At 39.5% G+C, this 19,938-nt stretch overlaps 1 protein-coding gene across 1 annotated transcript in view; it reads left to right on the top strand.

Moving 5' to 3' along the window:
- Window positions 1-2,534: 2,534 nt before the first annotated feature.
- Window positions 2,535-19,938, top strand: part of gpat2 (glycerol-3-phosphate acyltransferase 2, mitochondrial) — a 29,523-nt gene continuing 12,119 nt past the window's right edge. The window contains exons 1-15 of the mRNA XM_053325854.1: window positions 2,535-2,606; window positions 5,061-5,171; window positions 5,476-5,546; window positions 5,649-5,759; window positions 6,199-6,321; window positions 8,406-8,505; window positions 10,070-10,203; window positions 10,495-10,594; window positions 12,697-12,876; window positions 13,563-13,661; window positions 14,781-14,863; window positions 16,200-16,318; window positions 16,442-16,512; window positions 16,781-16,941; window positions 17,099-17,202. Coding sequence (XP_053181829.1) covers window positions 2,535-2,606; window positions 5,061-5,171; window positions 5,476-5,546; window positions 5,649-5,759; window positions 6,199-6,321; window positions 8,406-8,505; window positions 10,070-10,203; window positions 10,495-10,594; window positions 12,697-12,876; window positions 13,563-13,661; window positions 14,781-14,863; window positions 16,200-16,318; window positions 16,442-16,512; window positions 16,781-16,941; window positions 17,099-17,202 — 1,639 coding nt within the window. The remainder of the gene's footprint in view (window positions 2,607-5,060; window positions 5,172-5,475; window positions 5,547-5,648; window positions 5,760-6,198; window positions 6,322-8,405; window positions 8,506-10,069; window positions 10,204-10,494; window positions 10,595-12,696; window positions 12,877-13,562; window positions 13,662-14,780; window positions 14,864-16,199; window positions 16,319-16,441; window positions 16,513-16,780; window positions 16,942-17,098; window positions 17,203-19,938) is intronic.

The raw sequence follows: 19,938 nt of genomic DNA, 5'->3' as shown, positions 1-19,938 counted from the left end.
CTTTTTCAAACTGTTTACAACTTCTCAGATGGTTCTGTGTAACAAACCATCTGGTGTGTCAGTTTATGGTGCACCAGCTCCAGTGTGGGAATTTTGTCAAGGTAATCAGCAGGTGAGATTTACTAAATGAATGTGAATTGGCAGTGATGCTATACTAATTCATAAGATATATTTTACTCTAAAGCTTGACTAACATGTCTAAGAATGAAATACACACACAGTAAAACACACAGTGCGGATCTTGTCATTCATTCATTCATTCAGACTTTACATTCGATTTCTTGTCAGGTCAACAATGGCAATGCTGCTCTTCAGTATCTTCACTTCAGGTTGTTTACAGCTCATGTGGCTCAAACATACAGTTTATAGCTGTGAGATTCTTCCGTTACATTTTCACTGTGTGCCATGTTTGTATTGCTATAGTAACCTCAGCTATGTGGCTTTTGTGGTCATGTGTGGCCTTGAGGTTGCTCTTTCATCCACTATTTTCCATTTACCTTGTATTTAATAGTACTGGCTGTACTGTGCCACCTTGGTGTTTGTGTTTGAGAAAAGTCAGAATTAAATAGGGTGATTTTTGACTGTGAATTTAGGGAAAAAACCCAATTCTGAATGAATTTTCCTGCACCTGTTAATTCTGCATTTGTGTGGATGGACTGACATGCTTCTGTCTTCTTTTCAAATAAACCCCAGGTGTATTGAAAGCCCTCACTAATCAGTGGGCGTTTTTGGGAATAGACTTAGCACACCAACTAACATCGCTTCAACTGCTGCTCTAAAATTATCTTCAATCTAATCTGACCTGGCAGCTCATAATAGCTTCTGATTTTTAATCCTTTCTTGTCTGTGCTATCAAATTAGCGGACTACAGTATATTAATTAAACACTATAATTGATCGATTCACTTCTGAGGAGAGGAAGAACTAAGGGAGCATAAATGTCTGAGGAGGAAGCTGCAGCCCAGATCTGAATACCTGTCATGTTTTCAGGTATCAGTGTGTACATTTTTATGTTGTGTGTTGACAGGTAAGCTTCTCTTTCTTTGAAGTGTTACACAGGTCTGGCCTTGGCATAGTGCTTTCTCTAGCTGTTTCTATGTGGTCTTGTATTCCCTCTGGAGAGGCTTATATAACCCTATTAGAGCCTTTGCTGATTCCCCAGCTGTTTTCACTGTTTTACACCCTTTACTCGCCATTTTGTTGCCTTGTCTCCTCCATCACTCTATGTACCTGAAAAGCATCTCCGAGCCCTGGGAACTTCTTATCAATGCTCCACCAACACACCGGAGCTGGTAATGAATGTGGGAACTTGAGCCAGTTGAAATGGAGCACCTCCCCATGGGGAAGGCTTAGCTTTTAATTAGCAAAGTTAATGGGGCTGACTGAGATCAGCAGAGTGGGAGACACACGCAAAGGAAAAGTCACCCACTGAACCTAATGAGAGTCTTGAATCTGATTGGTGTAACCACAGGAAGATTTATTAAGAGATGGTTTGTGCCACAGGATGACAGTAGGTCATGACATCGACATCTTCCTTTTGTAGTTGAAGTAAATCCTTACACAATCTAAAGGGGAACTCTGTCAGGATTGTGACTTTTATATTAGCTTAGCCCTCTCTTTGGAGAGTGTGCCCCAGCTCTTGATCTGCATTAAATCTACCTTAATCTGAGATGATTACTCATTTAAGCACCAACACAGCCAACAGTATCAATTAGGTAACCTATTTAAGCTAGATCGTATTACAATGTGACCTTTGTTGCCAACTTTCATTACTCTGGTTTCTGAGTGGGCAAGGGACCGGCATCTGTTACATAACAGCTGTTGTTCAGCTGATGGCTATGTACACTGCTTTTAATGATTTATAAGCCCACTAGTGAAGGTCTGCCCTGTTATACCTATACATTACTGAGCACAGACAGCCTTGAGATTTTCTCAATCTCAAACCTCTGAATGGTAGTTCTGTCTTTGTTTTATTCCTGCCTGCATACAGAAGTAAGCACCAAACCTTTAAACTCAATTCGCCACGGGTCCAATAAAAGGAAAGTGTGAAAAACCGTCAGCAAGAAGCTACTTTCCCTTAACTTGAAAACAATGTAAGGAAGGTAAAGAATTTGAGAGAATTTGTGATGGTGGAGGGATAGAAGTGCTGGTTGGTGGGTGAAATTGTAGCTATGGGCACAGAGTGATAGATCGGTGTGTGCTGCCAACACTCTCCTGCCAAGGGCCAGAGCACAGAATGAAATTTTTTGTCACACTGAGATTATCTGTGTGTGTATTTCAGTAGATGTGGGTTTGCATTTTTGTTTTTGTTTGTTTTTGGTGGGAGGGGGAGTGATTAGAGAAATAAAACCTTTTCAGAAAGTGCTTTCTCTCTGAAAATTCACAAAATTGTTTTTGTATCGTTCTTAACAAACAATCTTTATTACCCAACACAATGCGAGAATGATTTTAACATAATTCGTTTTAATAAACTATTTTTCCCCCTGATATTTACTTTGGTAGGTCTTTGGGTAGAAGTCTGCAGGGGGCCCCACCATGGTGCTGGAGAAGAATGACGGGATAAACAAAGACATGGTTCTTCCAGCAATTCAACAGAACAGACCTGCTGTAAGAACGCTGCATGCGTGACTCTCTCCACTGTCATCTCCCTCTTTATCCTTGTGCACTAATCTCAAACTCTTTGTTCTTCACAATCACAAGAGAACATACGCGGCCCCATGTGTTTAATTCTGTTTGATGTTTCTCAGCACACAGGATTTGTATCAGAGAGAATTGCACTGATTCATCAGGAAATGGACAAAATTGTCAAAGGAATAGGTCGAAATTTGGGAAAATATGATTATTTGTTTACTGGCAGAGAGTTTGATAACAACAGGGGGAAACAGCTAGAATCACTCTATCGAAATCTACCAGGAGCTTTAAAGCTAGCTGATTGAAACAGTATCTTATTTGTTTAATCTGTACATAAAAAGCCAATTGGTAGTATTTACAGGGAGTTAAACGCTGTAGTTTATTGTCAACAAACAACAGTCAGGCGATATAGGTTCTTGTCATCGCTGTGAGTTTGTCAGACAACCAGTGGAGATGCTGCATAGATGTGCTCAGGGGGGTGAATAAAGTATGGGTTGTCAAGAAATATTTACAGCATGGAAGTCCCTGTGAAGCCACAAAAATTGTAAACATTTCTGTTTGTGTTTGGGTTAAACCTTATGTTAAGAGTTCATGCTAAGCTAAGCTAATCCTCCAAACCTCGGCTTCATACTTAACACACAGATATGAGAGTGCAAGTGATTTTCATATCTTACTCTCACCAAGGAGCCAAACAATCATATTTTCAAAAATGTTGAACTATTCCTTTAACATGTGGGCTTCAGTCTGGTATAGTATGTATAGTATTATATAGTATAATCTTGTGCAGTCATCCCTGTTTTCTTGCTATTTTTCCCTCAAACCAGTATGGTCATTTAAATTATTGATAGTTTGATCAGGTTCTGTCATTAAACCAATGTTGTGTCTTTAAAACAAGCTTTCTTGGAAAGACACTAATTCAGTCAGCTGGTCTGTTTGCTGGAATCCATCATCATCACTCAGTCAGGTGAAAGTGTCATTGATTTTAGGAGATTCATTAGCCCCTTATGTCTAAACGGACAAATCAGTCTGCATACTAAAGAACACTTTATTTCAGTCACAGTAACAGCTCACACACACTTACCGCATGATAATTAATGGTGTCGTCGTTGCTGCTAATAATAATAACACAGATATTTGTAGGACTGACCAACAGTCGATTTGCCTGCAGGAGAAGTCTGGTTGATTAGTATACAGTCCACAGTGTGGCCGGTGCTTCAGTGTGCGAGTTGTTTGTGCCTGATGTACACTGATTGCCTGATACTGAGTCTAATATGGCCATGTATTAATATTTACTCCACTGCAAGTTACTGCTTGCTACTGTGAATTGGCCAAGTTACCGCAACACAGAAATGGTAACTTAAAATAAAAATACTAACAAGCTCAAAGATGCAAAGATTTAAAAACTGGCAAGTTCTTGTTCATTTAATTTAGTAAAGCTATTATATTTTCAAAGTAAATAAAAAACAATAGTTTGGTGTCAATAAAATGTTATTAATTTACTTCCACAAATGAATTGATTCTCTCTGTGTTAAAACATCTTTCCATGTATATTCTAGGTACATATGTTAAAATGTCACACAGCACCAGTTTCCTGCATTATTTTATAACAGAGGTGGTTCAACATGACTGACCCATCCAATAATTGTAGCGATATTTCACTCAAAACCACACCATGTCAATTAGGTAAAGGAGCCATGAATGTCTGTGAAACATCTTATCTGTTAGATGTCGTCAGTGATGGACCAACACATACACAGATATTTCTATTTGTTGAACTATTCCTTTAACATGGCTGAAAATTAATACTTTTGATGAATTAAAACATTAACTAGCAGAGGCTCTATAATACATGTTTAATTTTTAATATATGTAGTGAAAAGTACATGTTCAATTGACAATGCTTCAACTTGAGGTGTAGTGTATTGATTTTGACATTGATTTATTGCCAGTATTTATTGTCCGTTATGCTATTTGCGTGGGACACTTACTTACAGTCTGCTCCAGTGGAGCTTAGAGAGTACATTGTGCATGTGTGTAGGTCAAAATGCGCTTGTATTCATGTCAGCTGTTGTGTGTTTCTGTCTTCTGTTGGGTATTTTATGTGTTTTTTATGCTTGCTACAGCACAGATTGAAAAATCTTGGGGCAAATAATATATTGAATACACATTTGAACTTGTGTTTCACGCAAGTGTGTCAAGATTTTAACAGCTTACCTTGGCTCAACATTTTCTGGGGGCAAATCTTGAGTAAGTTTGTCACACATCCAATTAGGCGCCTCAGATGTATGCTCTTCCTGCCAATAGTCCAGTCCTAATGAATCCCTACATCATTTATTAAAGTGGGCATGGCTGCAATTCATTACAACTGGATCCCATCCAACAATGTATGTTTCTTCTTGTTTGTATATTTGTGTTTTCTTCCCCCTGCAGCTGTCATGGGAATTAAAGATCAAGAAAAAGCTAAAGATTGCGCCTCCCTGTCTGGGAAAGTTCAGACCACTAGTGGGCCAGTGCTGCCACCAGTGCACTCCAGACAGCCTGGTGAGTGTATTGAGTGGAGGTCAAAGAAGGGTAGAGACGGAAAAGTGAAGGTAGAAAATGAGACTAATGAAATGAGAGAGCGAGGCTGTATCTTGATACCATCCAACACAATTAAGTTCTATAATCTAGTGCTGTCGATTTGCTGCCAAGCCCACATTACAATGAAACTGAGTATTTTAGTGACTTAGAAGACGATGACCTTACGTAACACACAGTTCTTGTTTAGTGAAGTTGAGAATGCTTTTATAGATGTTCTCTTTCAGCTGTGCCTTTTTACAATGATGAATGGTTTTCTGTCCGACAGCGTAAGAATCTCGGACAAAGCTCTTCCCTTGGCTTCCACAATCTCCTGAGTGTCAACGAGACTCACACGAGGTATCAGTGGTATCTACAGCATTCAGCCAAATATGTACAGAAATGCTCTTTACCGCCACTCACCATGTACATTTTCTGCCTCTGCATTGTGTGTTTTCATAGGTATCGAGGCTGGCTTGTGCGAAGGGTGTGCTTTGTGCTGTTTGTGAGTGGGTGCAAGGTTTACCCGAGTCCTGTTAGCGGCAGACTGGAGAGAGTCTGTCAGAGCAACAGGTACCTGAGGGGAAAAAGAAGGAGGTGGAGAGGAGTAGAGATGCTAGAGGAGAGTAAATAAATGGATAGGTAGAGATACAGAAAATGAAATGGGCTCCTGCAGTTTTGGATAGAGGTGAAGAGAAAGGATGAAAAGAGATAAGAGACACAAACAGAGATACAGAAAATGAAGGCTATCATTGGGTCTAGGCAGAGTGAATGAAGAGAAATGGGATAACTTGGGACTGTCGTCACACTTTCTCTATCTCTGTTACAGACTCTTCAGTTTGTATCTGTTGTTTTCCCTCCTCCGCTGTAATTGAGTTTAACCTTTATGTAACCTCTTTACTCAAGGACGACGTTGTTGTTGTCTTACTAGAAGGCAAGTGTTTGTCTGTGTGCAGCATAAAAGAGGCTTTGTGGTGTGTTAACCCTGCTGTCCTGTGACCATGTGTTTCAGAGTGAGGGAGGCTCTCACAGCAGAGCATAAAGCACCTGAGGGGGGAGACAGCCGAGGGCAGCTCAACCGCCTCTCAACATTCCTTCCCCTTATTAACACCTGCATCTCCCCTGGCCTATTACGGTGTGTGTGTGTGTGCGTGTGTGCGTGTTTCTGTGTGTGAGCCAATGGGGAAAGGGCGAGGTCCATATCTGATTTTTGTTGTATAATTTTATCAAACTGCATATTTTAGTGATAGTATTGATTTAAAGCTGCAAGATTCAACCTTTTTACTGAGAAGTTACAAGAAATAAATAGAATATATCTTAACTTATTAGTCTGATGGAAGCAACAATATAGCTGTTGTGTGGTTTGACGTATGTTAATTCTCATTTGAAAGTTGTCTGTTAAAGATATCATTGTGATTAAAAATTCAACCATATTCTAGGTTCACTGTATAAAATGGCCACCAGATTATCTATTAGTCTGCCTGTTACTCTTTTGATCAATCTTTTGGTCAATAAAATTGCAGAAAATAAATAAAAATTGACTATTCAAAACCTGAAGAGTTTACAATCACAAAGGACAGAGAGGCAGCAAATCCTCGCATTTGACAAGCTTGAATTAGCGTATGTTTGTTTTTGTTTTTTTTTAAATGAAAAACTCAAATCAAAGTAGTTGTACATTTCTGTCAATTGATTAATTGGCTAATCATTTCAGCTCTAGTTGTAACCATTTAAATCTTTTCATGGGAATCATAAATTTTCCATCAGTTCAGTACTATAATGAAGTACTACAATACCCATGAGTCTCAGCTGCCAGAGAAGAACCCAATCAGAGGGTGAACCAGAGCTTCAGCAAATTCAGTGCGTTGTTGTCAGAACAAAGATTCCTCTAAATTCCTCACAGAAAAGTGATGACACAAAGTGTTTAAATGTTCTGATTCTTGGTCAAAGTATTTGTTTGTGCATTGACCTTCAATGCACAAGCAACATAATTTTAACTTCAGTGATTTGATTGTTTTTCATGTTTGATCCTTGTGAGCCATAGTTGACTTCTTTCAAAAATCTATTTACAGTGCACAGGCTTGACTGACTTTTTAAGAACAACATATTTCCTCATACATTTCTTTTTCAGTGTGTTTTCCACTGATAATGAACCAAGACACATTTATACCCACCAAAGCCTTGGCTGTGCTCCAACTGTCAGTCATCTTACGTCATCTCTGCAGAAAATGACCATGGCTTCTGAAACCCAGATGCCCGAAATAACAACTCTCGCTCTCAGCGGAACAAAAACAATATAATAATAATAATACTTGTAGTAGTAGAATTGAAAACAAAATCAAAGATATTAGGCTGTGCTTTTCCAAACCTGATCTGAACCAGACAAACACGAAAATCAGTCATATATACAGTATTACCAGACATGTAGGATTTTACTCAGATTTCTATGCTCAGTATGTGACTACCTACTAATACATGACCATCCATCAATCAGTCAACGTGCTCTTCAAGATGACTGACAGTCAACGCGCTCTTCAAGATGACTGGCAGTTGTTGATGCATAAACTTGTCCGTCGGCAGTGGACAACATGCAACACAGTTCGATCGTTTCCGGCAAAAAAGATGAGTTGTGTTGTATTTTAAATTGAAATCGGGTGTTATGGCTGTGTCAAGTCTTAAGAGCCTGTTCGTGTAGACGGTGATATTTGTGAATGTCTGGTGAAATTGAGTGGAAATTACTGGCTTCTTTTTTTTGTTGAGAAACTTTTTTTTCCTTTCTTTTAGTCTCAAGAATCTCAATTGAGAATCTACCCTGTTCTTTTATTTCTTCTTTCTCCTCTGTTTCTCTCTTTCTCATTTACTGCCTCAGCCTTCGACTCTATCTTCAGCTGTCACCCTTACACACACCCCTCTTTATCGCTGTTTTGCTTCTTCCCTATGTCATCAGTTTCTTTCTCATTCCCATTGCTCTTCTCCTCACTTTGTCTCACTTCCATCTTTCTCATTTACATTTTGTCACGCTGAACTCCATCTTCACTTTCTTTGCTATATCTCCCTTTCACTGGACACCAAGTTATTGGCAGCTATTTCCTCTTAGCTGCACCGCTATCTGTCCATTATTCCCTTTTGTACATTGTCCTCCTCTCCACCTCATCTCCAGTGATTAATTTTTTCTCCTCTTCTTTCTATACATCTCCCCACCCACTCTCCGCTGCTGCCCAGATTCGTCGGCTGGTTGATGCTGAAGATGTTCTCTTCCATGTTTGGCAGTATTCAAATTAACCTCAACCATCTGCCGCCTTTGCACAGAGCCTCACAAGAGGTACAAGTGTCCACACACTCATACATATGCAGACAAAATGTCCTAACATTTTTATTTCCAGATGATTAAGTGCGCCCATAATAGCTAACTGAAAGGGTGTCAACCTTTCCTGCAAAACATGGAAAGTTACGACATACTATTATGTTTTTGGTTCAACACATCCACGCTGAGGGTGTAAGGAAAAGCTGTGCTCAGCCATTTTTAGTAAAGTTTTACAACATTTAAATGTCTGATTACTTTCGAAAGTCTGAAAAATATTGAAAACCTAAAAACTTCCTTTACTTGTCTTGATATACTTAATTATTTTCATGACTTTTTACTGAGGACTACACAATTCTAATTACATGGTTGACTAAATAAATACAAGTAAATCTGAGTCTGAGTCAGAGGTTTAAGATGGGCATGAATGAATTCAGTGAACTATGTTTTTAGTTGAGATCTCACTGAAATGTAGTCTATTGCATAAATGAGGACAAAACCACCAGGAAGTTATTCCAGTGATGCTGATGCTTTTAAGTAGTTGTCGGTTGGTTGTCGGTGTATTTTCAGGGTTTCTTTCATCGTGTGAATAGTGTTCACTCATCTGGATTTATTCTTAATTTGTCCAAATATATTATATATATTATATTATGTGTCTCGATTTCCTCTCAACAGTAATCTCACTTTTTTTTTCCACACAAAAAGTAAGGACGTATTGTAAACATACCTGTGACACTTTAATTACTACTTACATATTTTCGTCTAACTTATTTGAGTTTTATTCACTCTTAATTAACTTCACTGATCACAGATAAAATAAGTTAACTAATTACAGTCAACCTCAGTAGTTTAATATGACATGATTGTAATTAATATGTCAGTGACAGTTTTTAACAGCTTTCCAAAATGGAAAATAAAGATAATAATACAGCAACAGAAAATAAACACATTTTCACCGTGGGATTAAAGGCACCCAGCAGTATTCTGACTACTCATACAGTTTTAATATTGCAGCCCTTTCACAGCACAATTTATTACCTTTTATACTGTAGTAACACTATCATATCCACAGAAGTACAATCATGCCTTATCTCTGCTTTGACTTCAGTCGCTATATAATTGAGTCTGAGATAGCAGCTCTTCATTTTCATATCTCTAATGAAAAAAAAATCAGATGCTACTCAAAAGATAGAGTGGGAAATACAGAATAATAGAGCTGTTGTTGACCTTGGAAAAACACTCATGCTATGCTGGCAGCTTTTAAGTACAGTCACTGACACACACCAACCATGTACACACATCATTTTTGCCTACATCTTTCTTCACTGTTTGAGGGTAAAAATAAGTTTGTCCAATTTAGTATCTCTGCTTGTTTTGAAACTATAAACATATTTACTCGACACTTTATTCTGCTCGTACTATCTTGAGCTCGTGGGGCTTGATTATAATATTGATTAAATGAAAGGCCACAGAAACACTTTCTTAATCTGAGCGCCACCTCTACATAGTCCACCATTGTTTGCCGTAATGAATGACAATGTGAGGAATCTTGTTTATCTGAAGCTGTTTCTGTTCTGCACTTCAGGGATCTCTGCTGGTCTATGTGTACGTGCGTCAGAGCATCATGGACGGCGCTCTCATCCCTCTGGTTCTGCTCTGTCACAACCTGAGAGTCCCATATACCATTTGTCCAGTCCGGATTAACAACTCCTTCCTACGGTCTGTGCATTTACACACAAACCTACAATGAAGCTGCTATACAAGTCTCATTGAGATAACAAGTAAACACACAGTATTTTCCCTCACATGTGATGCAGACGCTCCTTTTGCCTGATATGAGGCATAATTTCCACTTTGATTCACAGCACTGTATTTAGTCCAGTCAATTAAATTTTAAACGCAGCTTGAAGATGCATCATAATATCAAGCCTCTAAATTAAACTAGTGATGCCTGAGATACACTGTCATCTGTGAAATTATGTTTGACAGATGTTGCTGTTTATCTTGCAGATCAATCCTGCAGAAAGTAGGCGTCATCCTCCTGCCGCCCTGTGCGTCGACTGAGCAAGATGCAGAGATGGACGGTCTGTACTCACCTGTCATGACCTCTGTAAGTCAGACATGTTGCTGTGTCAGATGTGGCAGTTTGTAATATTTCTACTGATTATAGCACTTTGAGGTGTAAAGTGGGGACTAACTTCTGAGCCAGGGACAATTAGTAGTGATTATTGATTTTATACCAAGAGTCTATAGTCACGCTAGTAGCTCTGTGAGTGCATATACACCCAGCTGTGCTTTGAGCTTAATGCTAACAAAATGCTGATATTTAACTGATGTGATATTTATCATGTTAGACTGATAATATTTAGTAATCAGAACTAAATACAAACTACATTTGAGGGTGATGAGAATGTCATTAGTTTTGCAGGTATGTTAACATAAATCAAAGTCAGATTTAGACCTGCTTGTGGTGCTAGAGGAAAAGTCAGTGGATACTAACCAACCAATAGACCAACATTGAAATCCCTAAAGCCAGGGCACTCACAGGGCTAAAAATCTTAAATCTTTTATTTATCTTTTATTATTTGTTATCAGTGCCAGTTGATTGTGTATGGTAGTTAGTAATGCCCACATCTTCCATCCACCTAAACATAGACTTTCTGTTTCAAATGAGTAGTTTCTCTACCCAATTAAAATGTACTTAAATTAGGTCACCTAAGCAACATGAGCCACAGAAGACTTTCTACTGTGGTTTCACATATGAAAAATGATTCACATAAACATCTCCTTTAACAGTCAAAAGCTAATTCAGGTTTCATGTAGCCTTTTCTCTGACTCACTAACCTTAAAAACACCCTCTTGGTACAAGTCATTCCTGCCTGACTATTGGAGCTGTTCCTCATTAGCTGCATATCTGAAACCACAAACAGTCTGTTCTCTAGTCGATGGGAACGAAGCACTCCTTTAATCAGAAAAAAAAAGTTGCTAATGCGTGTTGCTAAAAAAAGGACACCTTCATGGACGGCAGGTAATTATACAAAATTGCAGGGTAAGCAAAAGATACCCGTCTTGTAATTTGTCCATTTACAGTGTATATGCATTCAGCTCTATTCATACGGACTCACATACACACACCTTTTCTGTTTTTCTTTTTTTGTACTCCTTGGTGTGTTATCACACTCGGCTCCTCAATCAGAATACAACCTGTCTTTTTCCCCTCCCTGTCATTCCCCAGCCTCACCCCACTCTCTAAAGCTGCAGTGTCTGTAGCAAAACTCGAGTCCCTTGGTAATTTAAAGAATGAATAGAGTTGACTAGAGTGACAGTGCAATGAGGAGGGGGAGGAGAAAAGGAGAAGAATAGTGGTTAGTTTCATTGTGTATATGCGGCAGGTAAAAGCAGGGTGTTTCTATTTTTATGGGTATTTATTTTTTCCTCCTTATTTTGCAATTTTCATGGTTTGGTTTAATGACTTCATTAAGTTTCCCCCAAGTATCTTCTTTGAATTATTTGTCCAATGCTGTTTAATTGTTTTTTTTATCAATGATCAACACCTGTTAATATCTTCCTGTCTTTGTGGTTTGTATCAGTTTGCCTAACTACGTATTTCATTTGGAGGACTTACTGGCTTTATTAAGATCAATATTGTGCTATACGGCTCGAAAAAAACGTCTCAGTCTGACATTAATCTACAACACTACAGCCACAGTGGAACATAAACAGGTTGTTTATGAGTGACGCAGTGAGTTTTTTTTCTTTTTTTTTCTCATTGACCATTTATGTGAGTAAGCATATTGGCTGTGCGTGAGAAAGCAGGCTTGTTTATTGGTTGTATTTCAATGTTAATAGACCTTTATTGTTTATTGAGTGTAGGCCTGCTTAGCTGCTGTTCAATGGTAATTGAATTTTCCTTGTCTGTAAGGGGAAAACAGTACTTGGGGCAATGGAAGTATCTCTGAATGTCATGAAGTGTCCCCCACAGTCCCTTTTTATGTCTGCTCTTTATCCTGCCTGCTTTTCACATTTTGACTTCTCCTCCCTAAACTGCCCCACACACTTTTGCCTCTTTTTATTCCCTCCAAGGGCCGGCTTTACTATATCACTTATGTATGTTTAAAAAATGCATGACAACGTTTTATGTTAATTACTCCCCTACTGCCAGGACTTCTCAGACCTTTGTCTCTGTCATCTTCCTCTCTCCTCCCTCCTCAGCTGGTACGTGAGCTCCTACAGGAGGGCCAGGCGATAAGTGTTGGTGTGTCAGCAGAGTCTGGTCAAGGTGGCCAGTGGCTGGCTTGCATCAGACAGCTCATCAAAGAGGAATCTTTCCCCGATGTCCGTCTGGTCCCTGTGGGCATCTCCTACGACTATGTGCCTCAGAACGATACACAGGTGGACACAAACACAGTTGTAAGCGCACACACGAACACCACTTAATAAGAGCCATCTGTAATTGTAATGTCCTTGGGAGCAAGTAAGCAGGTTAGGCTTAGAGGCGTGAAAAGAGAAGTAAAAATGACAATGATGATGATGATCCTGGGCACAGCTTTGAGAGTTTTGTCTCATAACTTTGTTCCTGCCAGCCATTGTGTGTTGATTAAGTGAGGTTTTGTGTTTCATTTCAACAAGCAATGTTGATTGCTATTATTCTCCATTAGTCTTGCCCTCTGTTATCTGCACTTTGAGACGGTAACCGGAGAGTGGGTGTTACTTTCGGTTAATTGCCATAATAAGGTCCTCACCTCATCATTTTGTTCTGTCATTCAGACAAGTTGCTCAAACAGTACTGTACACACAGTTTCCCGTACTGATACCCACACTTTCAGGCTGGCTATTTATCTTAGTGCACATCATAGATTCTCCTCATTAGTGGTATTGCTGTTATAATGTCCCTCCTAAAGGCAAGAACTCATTATGATATTATTGCCGACTCGCTGCGTATAGCTCTCCTGTGTGTGTGTGTGTGTGTGTGTGTGTGTGTGTGTGTGTGTGTGTGTGTGTGTGTGTGTGTGTGTGTGTGTGTGTGTGTGTGTGTGTGTGTGTGTGTGTGTGTGTGTGTGTATTATATATCTTCACAGGTCGGCTTAAGTTCTGTGCTGCGGTTGCTGTGGTCACTTCTCTGGAGGAGACCAGGAGGAAGTGTGAGAATCCACCTTGCCCAGCCTTTTTCTCTCAAGGTGCACAACTAAAAGAGCATACCATCAAAGACCTGCTCATCATTTACTGCAGTGGTCTCCATCCTTTATAGATTATAGACACAGTGAAGACATTAGTTGTTAGTAGCTCAACCTAAAAGGTGATTTATGTTACCAGATTGTTTTATTTGAAGGATTTTTCTTTCACGAGGTGTAAGTGCCCAGTATTTCACAAGAAAAAGGAAGAAGAAAAAATAGAAAAAGCACATTTTAACTCTCACCACACCCAACATCACTGATTGTTTTGTTTGGTCATGGTCAGAATTGTGCTTTGTTGCATATGTAACCACATCCAACAATGACCTCGCAGTATACTGGAACACAGCTGTATGTCACTACAGCATGAAGTGCTACTGTGAGAAGAAATGGAGGACAGCAAAAACAAGATTCTCATGGAGTGTTAAATTAGATCATTATCTTGTGACCCATTGTGGGTTCCTGGCTCTCAGATTGGGATACATCACTAATTTACAGGCTGTTGAACAGGCAAAGAATCACTGTATTTCAAAGTGGACTCACTATATTAGCTGCTGCAAATTTGTCAAAATTGGGCTCTATTTCTTTTTTTTCTTTACTGGAAACGTTTTGTTTTGGGCCACAGAAATAAACTTGTCTTTACTTGAATGATGAAAGGAGGCATTTCATGTTATGCATATCCAAAATTCTCAAAATTATGCAGTATAATTGAACAGCACCACAAAGTACACTCCCCAAAATGACCATGAAGCTGAATCAACCAAACCCCTCTGAAACTGTTTCAGTAAAACTAAACATTATAACCTTCATGAAGGTGGAATTTATCACAGAGCTTTTATGTTAGACTGCATTAGTTTTAGCTAGATGTGACTAATAAACTGTCAATTGAGTTAAAGCTGAAGGTAAACATGTGGCGATAACAACAACAGAATGGGCTGCTGCAATAATAGATTGAGTGAAATGTTTCAACACAAACTTTGTCAAATTTTCTGAACTCAGTCTACAAGAGAACCACTACTGAATAATTTAATAGGGATACTACTTTGCAGCTCTTTGAGTGTGTATATGTGCATATATTATCAGTTATTTGTGTGTGTGTGTGTGTATATGTGTGTGTTTGTGTAGGAGATGTGCGAGTCAGGGAGGTGCAGAGTAGATGAATGGCTCCCTCTACAGGACCTGTTGCTGCCTGTTATCCTCAACAACAGGTAATCAAACCACCTGTGTGTACCTGTACGCATGAAAGGGTGTTTTTATACTGTATGCAGATATTCCAAAATGGGATTTGGGCTTGGATTGTGTTTTATCTTGCATCTGTGAAATTGAAAAGTTACTTTCTGTTAAACTTTGCGGATAAACTTTCCTCTAAACCGTAAATCTGGCACAAATATGATGCAAGCGCTGATGAGAGTCTGCATCTTCTTAGACTTGGTCCAATTACCATCAATATTACGCAGTCTGCCAGTGAAAAAGATAACAGAAAGAAAATGACATACTCGTTCAGTCTCTGTTTGGCTTCTGACAAGCAAAGTGGTTTACCCTTCATATATTTAATTCTTCTGAGAGAGCACGAAGCAGAGGAGAAACAGCACAAGAGAGAGAGATGGCAAATGATAGATGAAAAAAGGTAGAGAGGGATAGTTCAGAGTGGTGTGTTATCAGCTTGTGAGCTGTTTTAACTCTATTTTGCATGTATACATCATTAACATGCTCCAATACTTAACCCTGTGTCTCTGTCATGCTTGCTTCATTCTTTTTTGGCTCCTGCTGCTGAGATTTCAGCTTTTGAAGCCTTTTTTTTGTTCCCATGTATACAAAATTGCAGGGGATGTGTGAGCTGCCATAAATCCTCACATACAAACACTTACGTCACAGAGCTGCACATACTGTTTATTTATTCTCGCTCGAGGTGAAGAATGTCACTGTGTGTAGGACTTGTGTGTTAACAGGGCCAGTTACGACATGCTTTCTCTCATATGCCACTGTATATCTCACACACATGCAAAGCTAAGATGCATAAATAATACTTGGACTCATATCACCCAAGCATAGCCTCGGATAAGTAGCTCATAAAATGTATCAAACACACCTCCTTTTTTAAACGATATAGCTGCCATTTTATACGCTTGTATGCAAATGCCTGAGTCTACAGTGTTCCTTCACTTTCAGAAATATGCTGTAAGTCAGCCACAGTACTGCTATAATAGCTATTAAAAATCTAGCTTAACAAATGTAATAAGAGAAATTGATCATCTTTGAAAAATCTAATTTATTATAATAACATTGAAATGAGCCTTTTACAGTTTTGAAGTGAAATGCTTCTTATACTGGAACTCATTAGATTTGTAATTCAGCTCTCTTTATAATGAATGCAGTTTATTGTAATGCATTTTAATGGTAAGGCCAATAGTTTATCTTTTCAGTTCACTATCTGTATTGTCCTTCTTTAACAAGTATCAGTTGAGATGACCTACTGTAAATTCAAATGAGCAGAAATTCACCCTCACATCCTCTCTTCTGCTCACTTTTTCCTCTTTTCTTAAGAACTGAGAGTGTTTTTGGGCAGAGGAGGATGTCATGGCTCCTGCCTCCTCATTATGCATCTGTACAAACTCATCCAGAGAGAGACCTCAGCATTGCCATCATCCTCCACCTCATCTTCTGTAGGTCCAGGATTATGTTCCTCTGCTGCATCGTAAATGAATCTGTATAAGCTGTTGTTTTAATAGTATGCAAATTGTGCTGGCTTATCTATGCGTGCATGTGTGTGTGTTAACTGTTTCCAGCTGCCACCTCCTGCATGGCCGTGATGTCCAGCAGTCTCCTGTCCAGTCTTCTGCTGTACAGGCGCCGCAAGGTACATCATGTCTTATCTGCTGTATTTGTGTGTTAGTGTTGAGTCATTTTCCCCTTGATGCTGTCAGTGTTCAAAATCCGCCTCTACCCCTCTCAGGATCCATCAATACTCCAAGAGGCTCATAAACAAAATTGGTTTTCGTGGTAGTTTATTAGTGCGTGACAGTGATTTTCTGAGTCATACCCACCAGTCTCTAACTAATGTCACCAGATGGTTAATGCTCACCTCTGATTTTGGAACAAAACTTTTCCATCATTCTCCTCCGCAGGGTGTGAGTACATCTGTTCTGTGTCGTGATGTGGCCTGGCTCACAGAGGAACTGTTGTTCAGGAACAAAGACGTTGGCTTTGGGGGAAGTTTAACGGAGGTGGTCCACTATTCACTCTCTTTGCTCGCCCCTTGCCTCATCATTGCTACAGCGCCATCCAGGTTGGTTTTTCTGTCTGTCAAAAGTTGAAGAAAAAATACTGATAGTATGATACAGGAAAATTGTGTTGCTTATCAAAAAACAAAATTCCCTTTTAGTGAAACCTCTGTCTTCATTACTGTCCTTTATTCCATTTGATTTGTGTCTCCCTTCCTCTAGGAAAGACCCTATTATTGTGCCACGTCCTTCTCTTGCTGCCACACTTCACCTTTCTCTCCAGGCCCAGATTGTCACACATACCTTTATATTGGAAGCTGTTGCTGGTGAGTGAATTTGCATGCATGTATTTTGGTTAGCTGACAAAACTTTCCCATAGCATTTAAGCCTAAATATCATCTTGAGACCCCATGTTCTTCAGGCTTCTTGTTATCCGTGGGTGCGCTTGGCTGTGGCTCTTACTGTTGGCATGGCAGCTTGGAAAATCAGTTTGAAACGTGACATTTTAAAGTTTTAGTAATTAACATTCAAAATGTTCTTAAGGTGTACCAAGCAGTGTCAGGGTACTTACACGCAACAGCAAACTTATATTTCGTCAGCAAGCACCTTCCTATATCCACTCATGTCAGCATGTATACGTAAAACAGTTAATGTACCTGAAACAGTTGAGTCATCCATGAAACTCTGGCAGCAGTATTTTATGAGCCTTTGACTGAAAGACTCAATCAACAGACAAGGCACAGTCAGATGCACTTCCCTGCACTTTCATTTTATTTAAAGAAATCATGAAGGGAAGATGCTAGAATCATCCACGTGTCATTGCATAACCCAACATTACCCATGTACTATTCACCATAACCATAATCTGCCCCAAGCCTTAAACACACCAAAGCTGCCATGTGGATATATTTTGCGGAAAGCAAACATTTTAAAGCCATTGGCATTGAATGTTATGCAGAGTTTTGCCAATATTAGCTTTCTTGTCTAGGGATAGGGTTTCCAAAATACTGTACATATGAGTTATATATGGTAATCATATGATGGCGTAATGCCCAAATCCTAATCCTCACTAAAGTCTTATATCAACTGAAGCCAAGAGCTATCTGTTAACTGAATTTTACTGAAATGTTTACTGTCACTTTTCTAGTTAATATCATCAGTTCAAACTGGGGTGAAACTGCAGCCCTGTGTTAGCATTGTTGGTGGAGGTAAAAATAATGTGGTGTTTTGAAGTGCTTTGAAGTACAGGAAGCTACTTGGCCTGTGGAAAAAGTGTCTGTTCCCCCATGATTCATCATTCCTGTATGACTTATTTTGGTTGTATGGGATGTGATGGTAGTAGGCGGGGGGGCTCTGCACTGCTGTAAGTGTTTGTGTAGTAGATTAATATAGCCATGCCATCCATCCATGTATATCCATCCATGAGTAGCATTTTTGATATACTGCTCGGATATTACGCACATTTTTCTTCAAACCATAGGATAAGAGGGATCAATGAACCTCACCAAGTCTCTCCCATCATCCAACACTCCCCACTTTAGTTTCTCAGGTCTATCGAAATAGAAGTATAGACAGGTCTATGTATGGGTACCTGGTTATGTTTTAAAATGTAATAGCAAACTTGAAAAAGATATAGGGCCACATCTTGCGGTCGGCGGAGGCGGGTATGGTTTCCCCTGTCTTTGTTAGTCGTTTTCTCGCCCTGCACCCACGTTGTCTAAATAGCAAATGCACTTACACCAGTCTGTGTGCCTATGGGCGTGCTGGTCTCAAAATGGGGTGTGGTCAGGCGCATTGGTGTCACGTTGCTATTCTGAGGCAGAGGAAAGCGATTGCGCTACTGACCAAAAAAAAAAACAGGTCTAAAGTCACTGGCGCATATGTCACTGTTATTTAAGGGGTGCATCATCAAGATTCCAATATGCTCCTAGATAGGCGTGTGCGCAATGTGAGGTTAGCAGCTCATCAGCCAACTTTCTTTTCAGCAAAAGTAACTCATGTTATATTATTGAAATGCATTGCTGGGTAAATGCGCTGTTATAATAGCAATCCACCAAAGTGACAGCGCTCCTGGATATTAAAGGGGATGGGAGATGACACTCTGATTGGTTTACCGCGTGTTACGCCCAAAACACGGCTATGATTAATGAGGGGACTTAAGTTCATCCCTTTTTGACCATGCGCCTGGTGCAGTGACCATTTTTCCGCCGTCAAAATAGCAAAAGTGGATTTGGATACGCCCCAAAGGCACTTGCGCCACATGCTTCACACCATGCGCTATAGATCGTTAAAATGGGGCCCATATAATTTGTGGGGAAGTCTGGGGGTCCTACCCCAGAAAAAAAAGCAATTTAAAACAAACTTCCTGCATTTTTAACACCACGTAACCTCTTGGATTAAGTCAAGAAACAGCAATGTGTACAAGTCTACATTGGTTAGATTTAGGGTGCTATGAAAACCAAGAACGAACCAAGAACAGTAAATAATCAGGTGATCAGGTTAGGAAATTATTATTAGAAAGGTTGTCTCATATTTAAAATGTTTCTTACTCTGCTCCAACTGGGAAACAGCTGTGGCTAACCTGGTGTGATGAGCTCAGAGTTGCACTGATTTGAGCCAGTTGTGGTGAGGCAGGATCTCGTATTTGGTGTGAGATTTGAGAGATTAGATTAGATTAGAGCGTGTTGGTTACCCTGTACAATGTAAAATTATGTTTTATTACTAGATTTCAGCATGTACTTACAAATGAGGTACTTACTTTTAGGAATTTGCATAGGTATACTAACTTGTCCTATTATTGGGAATCACAAGAAAGTTTCAGAGCGACAGAGACACAAAGTGTCCTTGTAACCATAGTAACTAGCTATTACTCCTGTCTGCATGCACATGGTGCGAGAGGAGAGGGACAGATGCCATGCTGCTGCGTGAAGAGCCGCTGACCGAGATTACTCTGAGCAGCATGCTTGGGAATAAATTACAATATAATACATTTGTGAATATTTCCCGCTTTCCTCCGATACAGTGGCACTGTGCTGCTGTCTTGTCTGTCTGAGCGCTGCATC

The sequence above is a fragment of the Scomber japonicus genome, chromosome 9, assembly GCF_027409825.1.
Source record: "Scomber japonicus isolate fScoJap1 chromosome 9, fScoJap1.pri, whole genome shotgun sequence".
NCBI classification, from domain to species: Eukaryota; Metazoa; Chordata; class Actinopteri; order Scombriformes; family Scombridae; genus Scomber; species Scomber japonicus.
The sequence above is the reverse complement of the archived record's forward strand: the minus strand, read 5'-3'. Positions and strand labels throughout refer to the sequence as shown.